The sequence below is a fragment of the Tenrec ecaudatus genome, chromosome X (assembly GCF_050624435.1).
Source record: "Tenrec ecaudatus isolate mTenEca1 chromosome X, mTenEca1.hap1, whole genome shotgun sequence".
NCBI classification, from domain to species: Eukaryota; Metazoa; Chordata; class Mammalia; order Afrosoricida; family Tenrecidae; genus Tenrec; species Tenrec ecaudatus.
Genome location: NC_134548.1, coordinates 123,404,073 through 123,414,994, shown reverse-complemented (window position 1 = coordinate 123,414,994; position 10,922 = coordinate 123,404,073). Strand labels below are relative to the sequence as shown.

The 10,922-nt window shown below is 43.8% G+C and overlaps 1 protein-coding gene across 1 annotated transcript in view; it reads left to right on the top strand.

The window, feature by feature from the left end:
• The first annotated feature begins 4,378 nt into the window (after positions 1-4,378).
• Positions 4,379-10,922, top strand: part of RNF128 (ring finger protein 128) — a 75,024-nt gene continuing 68,480 nt past the window's right edge. Inside the window, exon 1 of the mRNA XM_075538577.1 lies at positions 4,379-5,120. Within this exon, the coding sequence (XP_075394692.1) occupies positions 4,637-5,120 (484 nt within the window). The 5' untranslated portion in view covers positions 4,379-4,636. The remainder of the gene's footprint in view (positions 5,121-10,922) is intronic.

Below are 10,922 nucleotides of genomic sequence, written 5' to 3'. Positions count from 1 at the left end.
CTGACTCACATCAATAAGTAGAGCCAAATAATGCAGTCAAGGGGGTAGCACATTTTCTCGTGTTTGGGTGTTTTTCCTCTGCGAGTACGTTCCAGAACTGTTCATGTGCTCTGGACTTCAGCTGAATGTAGGCTTGTAGTGTCAAAATCTCCCATTCTGTATGAAAGTGATACGTTTTTGTCTTCTTACTAGGTCCAGCTCCCCCACTCATTTTAATACCCTTTCTTACGTTTAAGAGAAAAAAAAAAAAACAAGGTCTAAACATTGGCGATAACTTAGCTTGTCAGTTTTACTGCACTTAAGGAAGTTGTTTGTGCATGCATTTGACACCTAAGATTGCATCTGATTGGCTACACTGTATATCAATTAAGTGACAGGATTGATGATAGGCTTACGTCTATTTTTTAATGCCACGCGTCTACCCACACTCCATTTGCGATATACTTGTAGATCTCGATCGACGTATTGAGCAGCCCTGCAATAGGGAACAGGTCTGTGAATACAAACTTACCACCACAGGGATGATTCTGGCTCATAGTGACTTTATAGAACTTCTCCGGTGGGTTTCAGATATTGGCAATCTTTAAAGAATAGAAAGCCTCATCTTTCTCTCACAGGGTAGCTGGTGGGTTTAAGCTGCATAACCACTACAGCACCAGTCTTTGTAGTGTCTCCAAAATTTGTTATCTGTCCTATTGGTTTGCCTTGTGTTGTCCCCTTCACAAGTATAACCTTCCATGGGAAGTTTTCCCTAACTTTCTGATCAGGGTTGGGTGGTTTGTTTTTTTTCCCTGTTATCTACTACTGCCCCATGCATACCTCTGTCAGTGTGTGTTATGTTGGGTTCTCTAGAGAAGCAAAACCAGTGACTCCTGTATGTGTTTGTATATAGAAATAGATTGAGATTGAGAATACCTTACACAGTTGTAAAAGTTGTTAAGTCTAGTCTGGCTCAAGTCAAACTTCTCCTGACTCGTGGATGAAGCCGAGGCTGTGGGAGGCAAGGCTGGCGTATAGAGAGGTAAACGAATCCAAAGTCAGCTAAATGATTCTGCCTTCAGTGGCTCCTGGGGTTGGCAGGTGATACAACAGGAGTGCAGGGAACCAGATGTAAGATCCAGCTCTAGCCCAAAGATAATTTATGAGCTTTTTAAAAAATTTATAAGTCTTTGCAAGGAGAGTTGATATCTTCTTTGATTTTTTTATCCCAGTGCTTAGCCCATGGCTGGGACATAGAAGATATATAATAAATTTTATTTTTAAATGAACAAACATTAGCAAATGTCTCTTTAAATTTAAATATATGTGGATAGTTTATAAAATGTTCCCTTTCTTTAGGACATATTGTTCTTCCAAGTATAATATAATTGATAATCATGCAAGTAATCTTGATTGTATTTTCACCAGCAAATTCATTTCTTGAATTATGTCATTTCTCACAGATGGCTGGAACTCTATGCCTAGGTAACTTTGATATCAGAGTTTGACATTATCAGTAGTTTGGAGTACCATGCTATGTTAGCCATGTATGTCTCCCTTTGACCTCTAAGATACCTTCCAGTAGCTAGGGTTCATGTTTCACAGAAGTATTCACTTATATGAATTTCAGATGCTGCTTGGTGCATGGTGTTGATTTTCTTCTGGGTTTCTCTCAAGTCATAAGTGCAGAATCAACTCATGCTTAATCTTTGGGAATAATGATATTGATTAACTGCATTCATGAAGTTGGGCCAGAGTCAGAGGAGACTGACTGACAAAGAATTTAACAAATATTGGGCTGGATAAAGCAGATTATAGTTCTTTGAATAAAAAGGGGGACTAAGATTGAACATTCTCAATATAATTTGCTCTGATTATTACCACAAAGTAGCAGCTTTAATATTATTTTTAAGTTATTGGAAAATAATAAACATGTATAGTTTTAAGGTATTTAAATAGATTATTATTACAACAGGTTTAGTTTATAGGACAATTGTGCAGAAAGTACCGCGTTCCACATCACCCTTCTTCCCCCATACACCATTTATCCTAGTTGTATCATCTTGCATCCTATTTTGTGGTTCATTCTTTACAACTGACGAACCAATACTATTCATCTGTAAAGCCCATACTTCATGTTAGGGTTTATTCTTTGTGTTGTATTGTCATATGATGTGAGAATAATTTCTTCCCGAAAACAATGCAAGACTAATCCCAAGGAAGTGCAAACTAAAGATATCCCAAATGTCCCAAATTTCCAAAATGCTTTTATCAGTCCATTCATCAGTCCTGATACCAACCACCACTCATCCCCTCAGTCCAGTCCCTTAAGTCCTAGGGTTTTGCAATTCACAACGTGTTGAGGAAATTGATCATGTGGTTGTGGGTGCTCCTAAATCCCAAGTCCAAAGTTTATATGTCAGTATGGAGGCTCCCCCCACCCCCGCATCTACCAGGATGCAGAAGCTGGTAAAATCAGGTCAGGTGATAGGCTACAACTCCAGTTCGCAGAACCAGAGATAAGGCAGAGGCAAGCCAGGTGCAGGATCATGAGCCTGAGGCAAAAATCTTAAGAAGTCAAAGCAGTTCTTGATTTTACGCAAGCTCAGTCAGGAAGGGGAAGTCACAAAAATAATGACTTTGATGGAATTGTGGCTTTGGATTTCTGCACACCATTTCCCACGGAAACAAATGGTGCTAACTTGAATCACAGGCTCCTTTAAAGTGGAGACTCAAAATCCAACCTTAATCCTCACCATGAGAATAGCAAAGAAAGCCCTTCAAAATGGGATGAGGACCACAGGTGTCCAGGCTAGAATTTACATCACCAAAGGTCCTATTGCTGCATGGGCTATATTAATTAATTGACTGCATCCCATATGGATTTTGAAAATACAGAATGCCAGTAAACACCATTATAGTAGGGTGTCCCTGCCCTTCAATGCCCTGCACTCCATTATTTATTCAGCCCTCCTCCAGCCTCCAGATTGCCCTGCAACCCCTGATATTTTTACTATCTATAAATTTGCTTCTTCTACATGTCACACTGTTGGAACCATGCAGTATATAGTCTGTTTTTCAGACTGGCTTCGCTTCTTTGACTTAGCAATATGCACTGAAGTTCCCTCGATGTCTTTTCATGGCTTAATAGCTCATTTCTCTTTGTTGCTGAATAATACTTCATTGTACCACAGCTTGTCTGTCCATTCACCTATCTTGGTAGCTTCTAATTTGGGGGTTGATTCTTTGCCTGCTGGATCATATGGTATGCCTGCGTTGAACTTAGTAAGAAATGACCAGCCTGTCTTTCAAAGAATTGTTGATGTAAACATGATAAAATGTGACGTTCGTGCCTGACAGCAGTCTTTGTTGTTAGGTGCCCTGGAGTAAGTTCTGGTTCAGAGTGACTTTATTATAGACAACAAGACCCTCCGTACTGTCCCGTCCTTGCAATTCTTCTGATGTTTGAGCTCAACAATGTCTCCACTCTGTCAATCCATCTAGCTTGCTCCCTGAAGGGAAGTCTTCCTCTTCTTTGTCTAGGGCCTTGTCTGTCCTAACAAGTGCAAAGTAGGTGGGATGAAGTCTCACCATCCCTGCCTCTTCTGGGGCTTCAAAGAGTCCATGGAGAAACTGGAATTAAAATATAAGGAAATTCTCCCAAGAACTTTGTGAAGCCCCCCCCCACCCCAGCATTAGTCTCCCTTTCTATGCAAAAATAAAGAAACATTTCTAGATACTCTAAAAACCTGTTTAGTATATTAACTGAATAATAAAGTTTTGATACAGGTCGTAAAGTAATGGCATGCACTTTGAATGTTTCATATAATTGGCTCTCTGATGGTTGGAGCATAACTACGGGCTATGATCCTTACCCAATCAATGTCCGTGCTTCCTTTTTGAGGACAGGGCTGCCTTTGGAAGGGATACCTGGGGCAGGATGCTTAGCCTGGGGTCAGGCTAAGAAGCAAATATATTTTTATGAGGTTTGCTGGGAGGAAAAGGGTGGGGGGAGTCATTTGGGGCCAGCAAAGAAGGGCTAACAATTTGCTGTTCCTGAAGCCACCCTCCCCTCCGTCAACAGCTTGTCCCCAGCACAACCCACCTATCTAGAGGACAACTCCTACCCTTCTGATCCACGCTTTCCCTCTCCTTTCACGTGCTACCTTGACTGTCCTTCGAGGCAACTGTTCGGAGGGGAAATAGACTGGCGCATACCAAACGGACTTGAATCCTATCCTGTCGGGGTTTTTTGGTTGGTCTGTTTGGTTTTCTTTCTTTACACGCCCTGGCCACGCCGTCCCAGAGCGCACTGGAAAGCCTTCGCCGCCTGTTACCCGTTTAAGAGGCGGATCCCGCAGTGTCCTTTCCTCGCGCGCCGCCACCTCTACCCCCAGGCGGCTGGGCGGAGCTTCCCGCTGGAGCCCCGGAGCCCGACTTGGCCGCTGCAGTCGCGGCGCCGAGTGCCAGCAGTGGGAAGCTGCCTCTGCAGCGACATCCCTGACGCGGCGTGCTTCTTGGCGACGGCCCTGCGCCTGGGACCCTGCAACCGGCCGGCCTCTCCCTGCCCTCCCCCCACCTGGTGGCGGCTGGGGTCCCGCTGAGCGCCCAGAGGGCGCGTGTCCCGGGGGCCCTAGGCAGCCGCGGAGCGCGCGCCATGGGGCCGCCGCCCGCGTCCCGGGTCGCTGGCCGCGGCTGTCCCCAACTGCTGGCCTGGGGGCTGCTGCTGGCCCTGAGTCCGCACGCGCATAGCTCCCGCGGGGCGGAGGCCGTGTGGACCGCGTACCTCAACGTGTCCTGGCGGGCGCCGCACACCGGTGTGAACCGCACCGTGTGGGAGCTGAGCGAGGAGGGCGTGTATGGGCAGGACTCGCCCCTGGAGCCCGTGGCCGGGGTCCTGGTGCCGCCTGACGGCCCCGGCGCGCTCAACGCCTGCCACCCGCAGACGAATTTCACGGTGCCCACCGTCCCGGGGGACTGGGGGGGCGCCGTGCCAGTCTCCTGGTTGGCCCTCATCCAGCGCGGCGGGGGCTGCACCTTTGCGGACAAAATCCACCTGGCTTACGAGAGAGGGGCGTCTGGAGCCGTCATCTTTAACTTCCCGGGGACCCGCAATGAGGTCATTCCCATGTCGCACCCTGGTGAGTGCAGCTGCTAAATTGCACCCCTGTGAAGCCCGGGGCCCATGTCCCAGGTCTCTGCATTTCCCCCATGCCCTTCCCCTTCACCCCTCCCTTGGCCCCAAAGGAAAAAGAGTGGTGTCCTTTCTGTCCCCACCATGTGCAGCAGGGGCTTCCCTTCTCTGAGACTGACCACGCGAGGGGGTCCAGCTGGTGGCGGGCGCCGGGCGGGGGAATGGTTCTGAAAATTCCCACTCAGCTGGCAATAGATAGCGCAAATGGGGGCGGAGGCTGGCAAACTGGGCTGATGGACAGTTTGAGCTCTGGTGTCCCTTTCCTTTGGCATTTCACTGCAATGAATGCATTGTCTGTGATGAAAAGGTTGGTGGGCATTGCCTTTGAAATGACTGAGGGGACTGTCTGGAAATCCTGTCCCCACTCTTTCCTGCTCGCCAATCCCAGACTGGCTGCAGCTTTCCCCCTCCTCTTGTCCCTGATTGTTCTCTCCAGGTTTCCAGAGGTATCAGGTACAAGATTGTGTGATGGTGCCTTGTTCACCTCCTTGCAATTTTTGTGGAAACTTTGCTGAGCTCCTGGGCTCTTCTCTGCCCCCCAACCCCTAGTCTCCTGGCCCACAGGATTGATCAGGTCCATGTTTTCAGTTTCCCCTGGGGAAAAAAAAAACCTGATTGAGGTTATTGAATTGCAAAACAGGTGATTAATGTAATTGGAAAAAAAGAGAAGTTTATTATGCATAAGGACAACAAAAACCTTAGACTTTGGAAAAAGTAGCTGGGGTAGTTTTTCAATGTGTGAATTATTATTTTTCACCTTTCAATTACCTTTCCAGAAACCACCATCTTTGTGAGTAGGTATCTGTTTTATAGATATAGGATCTATATAGATAGTGTGTGTACATAGGGACAGGGCCTCTGTAGATACCTATATATGTAGAGCAGATATACCTTATGTCCATGTGGTTTGTATGTACGCCTCCTGGGTGTATTTGGGTGTGTATCTCTTATGATTCAAAGAACACAAATAATTTTTTTGAGAACAAGGAAGAGACAGGCAATAACAGCATATCATCGTGGTTAAGAGCTGGGCCTTGAGGCAGACCATGGTTCAAATTCCATTTCCCTTGTTTATTAGTCCTGTGACCTTGGGCAACTTAGTTTAAGTTTTCAGTGTCTAGATTCCTTCATCTGGTCATGTGGGAATGAATAAGAAGAACGAATTACCTGTCACCATAAAAAAATGTTAACAAAAAGTGCATGAACAAATTACCCCGCAGACAGGTGTGCTAGGTGAGTGAAATGAAATGATACTGATCAAGAATTTAGTCCAGAGTCCAGCACATCATCTACTCTCAGTAAAGATTAGCCAGTCAGATTATCCGACTAGAGTCGCTGGAGAGATGAATCCACTCATTTAATTACTAGAGGCTTTGTGTTTTGCTTAAAATAGTCTGACAAGCCCTGCATAGAGAACACTTGCATTGAGTGCTTAGGTGGCAAAATAGGAAGAGCACTGAACTGGAACGCAGAGATTTGAATGCATTGAGCCCTTTCTTTGCTGCTGCCAGCTTTGTGACCTTGTAGTAGTTACTCATATGTCAAATAGTATGGACGTAGCAGTTGGAGGCCAAGTTGGCACAGTGTACAGATTTTTTAAATGAACTAGATGAACTCTGAAGGTCCCTTCCAGCTAAAAATGCTATGGTTTTCAGATTTCATGTTGATTAAAGGAACAACTCTATCTTTCTTGATGGATAAGACATTGATTAGAATGAAATGAATATTTTAAAAACTGGGAAACATAACGACTTGGTAACTTTAAAGTCTTTACATTTCAACTTAATAAATGCAAGGGGTTGACTTTGAATCTCCCCTACACAGAGAGTTCCTACCAAACTGTTTTCATTCCACCTCTGTTTAAGGATATAGATGTATGTTTCTCTGACAGTTTTAGAGGACAAGGAAAGGAACTTGTGTTGAACTACGTGCCAGGCACTCTCCATACAGTTTATTCTTCACTGAGGCAGTGTGACATACTAGGAAGGGCCAAGGCATTGTAGTAGAGAATGGGAATCAAATCCTGGATTTATTACACAATAGCTTTGCTGACTCTCAACCACTCCATCTGTAAAACGGAGGTAGTATTGTGATCATTGGGAACACTGGTAAACTGTCTAGCATATAATAAACACACAATGAATGTTAGTTTTTTATAAGTTGTATGCTATTAGGAGGCAAACTTTTAATACAGCTTTAATTTACAGTTATAAAAAATAACATGAATATATGACTCTGCAACTGTCAGATTGAAGACATGAATATGTTGGGAATCTAATCACAGCCTTCTTTTTTTCAGGGGAATATGTAGGACTAAAGCCCTAAATATTGATCACTTAAATAAACTACACTCAGAAAGGTATTTTAAGATTGGGGGATAAAGGTATCATTATCCCATATGATTGCTATAGTAAAGCTTGCCGTTAGACTATCGAGATAAAAATAACTAACAAATGACTTGAGGTATGGAATCACATTTCTCCCTTGAACTGGAGGAACTACTTCTCAACCCAGAGGGGCAAATCACTTTGCATTTTGTCCACAGGTGTTGCTGAATATTTGTAAAATGCTTTATTGTTTGCATTGATCATTCCTTAGAGTAAGTCTAGGGTGCATTGTAGTCTCTAGTCCAAAACTATTCTTGGATGTAGTAACAGATAGGACTGACATGTGTTAACAGTGTATTATTACCATGAATGACACAAACTCAGTTCTAAACAGTCAATTCCTACTCAATACCTACCCTCTAGGACAGGGCAGTGCTGCTCTTGTGAGTTTCTGAGACTATAAATCTTTACAGAGAGAGAGCCTCCTCTTTCTCTGATAGAGCAACTTGTGGGTTTGAGCTGCTGACCTTGTGGTTAGCAGCCTAACACATAATCCACTCAGCCATGGAGTGGCTTCCTCTTGGAGCTGCTAACCGCAGGGCGGCAGTTCAAACTTATTAGCCACTCCCCTGGGAGAAAGCTGAGACTTTCTACTCCCGTAAAGGTTTACAAACTCGGAGCTCCACAGGGGCAGTTCTACTCTGTCCTATAGGCTCGCCATGAGTGGAAATCTACTCAATGGCAGGGAGTTTGGTTTATGCATTAAAAAGTTATCACCAACTACAGAAAAGCCATTGCTATCAACACTTTTCTTCACCCCTTCTCAAAGAGACTTCCCCTTCAATTGTTTGTTTGAATTTGTGCTGAGGTATCCACTGTAGCCTTGCACAGTCCTGTGACCATGAAGATCCATTTCTCTCAAGTAACAGAAGGAAGTGATTTAGAGCAGTTGTTTTAGAACTTTTATTTAGTGGAGAAAAACGTTATCAGTAAGAGCCATAAAGTAGGAGAATGAGGTTGTTTGGATGAGTCCCAAAATTTGACAAAAGGGACTTGTAGCCCTGCATCGGCCCTCTAGTTTCTTTCGTTCTTTGTTTGTTTCACAGCATCCACAAAATCCAGACTCACACAGAGAAATGATTGTAACTGATAGAGATCTATGAACAGCTTGCCTTGCAGTCTTTGGGTACTCTTTTTTTTGCCCCAGTTGAATCGATCCAGAAACCAAAAAGGAAATTAAAAGGAAGTTTTTGTTTCATGGATGACTTACTGTGCACTTTTAAAAGTCTTAAATATGAAAATCAGATAAGCAGTCAAAACTTAGATTAAGCACTAAAGCCATCTAAAATGTAGGATTGTCACAGTAAGACACATCACACACGCTCCTGCTATTGCACAACAAACTGTTCTGCTTTCTCCAACCAGATGGGCTTGAGCTCTGCCTGCCTTCTAGTTGAGCAACTCCCACATTTTGAAGTGGCGTGTATTTGAACACTTTTCCTTGAGTGGACATGTGCACGCTTGGATTTATTGAAAGACCTGTGTGGAGTTACAACATTCAAAATAATCCATGACACATTTTCAAAAACTTCCAACATTCAAACATCTGCCAAAAAGAAGAAGAAGAAGGAGCCAAGCAGTTGAAGTGAATGATTTGGTGATCTACGGTGGCATACAGTTTGACACTTCATTGCTTGCTTGTATAAATTGTTGAAAGACAGTAGAGAAGACGAGGGGCTTCCAAAAGTTGGTGGAAATGGAATGAACAGATAATAGAATTTTTTTAAGCCCTTGGATTAGTTGAGACATTGGGCTCTGCTATTTACTTTTTTTTTAAACCTTAGGCCAAGTGTTTTAAGTCTCTTTTCTCCAAAACCAAACTCACTGTCTTCGAGTCGATTGCAACTGATAGTGACCATCCCGGACAGAGAATTTCCCTGTGGATTTTTTGAGAGTGTAAATCTTTACCGGAGTAGAAAGCCACATCTTTCTCCCATAGAACTGCTGGTGGCTTCCAACTGTCGATTTGTGATTAACAACCCAAGGCAGAACCCTCCCGAGCTCCTTTCCACTCACAAAAGCCTGTGGAAATAACATTTCACACTGACTTATCATTACCGAACCACCCCTCAATCAGTTTACCTTTCATTTTTATTCTAGCGTTTAGCCTGATAAGCATCCTGTGTGACATCTCTACAGGATTCTCTTCATACTGTTGACTACTCCTTCTTGGAAATTCTTGGTCTAACTCCTTACAGTCTGATCTCTCCCCTCTTGCGTTCTTTTGCTTCATTTCTATTATGTTATTATTTCATTGATCTAATACTTCTTCCTTCCATCTATGCCGAGGTCTTAATAGTCCACTTGCAATAAAAAGCACACATCCAATTGAGTCTGTCATTTTAAATCTTCTCATGCATGTCCCTTTCTCCCTTGAAACCATTATTAGCTTGCCTTGACTTCTTGTGTTTTCTCGTGGAGGCTCTAGATTGGTCTTTCTGCCTCCATTATTCTCCCTCCAGTCCTTCCTTCATGTCGCCCCCAGCACACAACTCTGATCATGTACAGCCCGTTGCTTAAAAGCTCATTACTTATATATTTTTAATTTAGACTACAATTCTCAGTGGCCTACAAGGTTCTTAATATTGTGATCAGTCTTTATATCCTACTTGTGGTACAAAACAAAAACACCAAACACGCTACCATCACGTCAATTACAACTCATAGCAATCCCATGGGACAGAGCACTGTCCCTCTGGGTTTGCAAGACTGTAACTCTTTCTGGGAGTAGCATGCCTCATCTTTTCCTGACTCATGGCAAGTACTTGTCAAAAACATCAACAAAAACAAAACGGTTGTCATCGGGCTGATTCTTATTCCTGGTGATCCCATGTGTGTGGAATAGAACTGCACTCAGAAGGTTTTCTTAGCTGTGACGCTTTGGAAGCAAGTCTCCAGGCCTTTCTGCTACTGTAGCTTTGGGTGGGTTCAACCGTCCAACCGTTCAGTTAGGAACACTTACCTCGTTGTACCTCCCAAGGACTTCTCAAGGGAGCCCTGGTGGTGTAGTGATCACACATGGGGCTGCAAAACCCAAGATCAGCAGCTCAGAACCACCCAGCACCTCTGCAGGAAAAAGATGAAGCTTTCGACTTCATAAAGAGTTAAGGTTTCTAAAACCCACAGGGTCAATTTTAGTCTGCCCTATGGGGCCACTTTGAGTCAGAATCAACTGGATGGGAGTCAGTTTGGTTTTTTGAGAGGTCATCACTTATCAGTATTCTATACCTGGATCTCTAAACAGAGTTTATTCTTTCTCATTGTTGTTTTGCTTGCACTGCTTTGGCCTCCATATTCATTCCTTTGGAGCTCAGCTGCTCAGAAACCCATCCATCCTTCAAACCCCAATACAAATGTCTCCT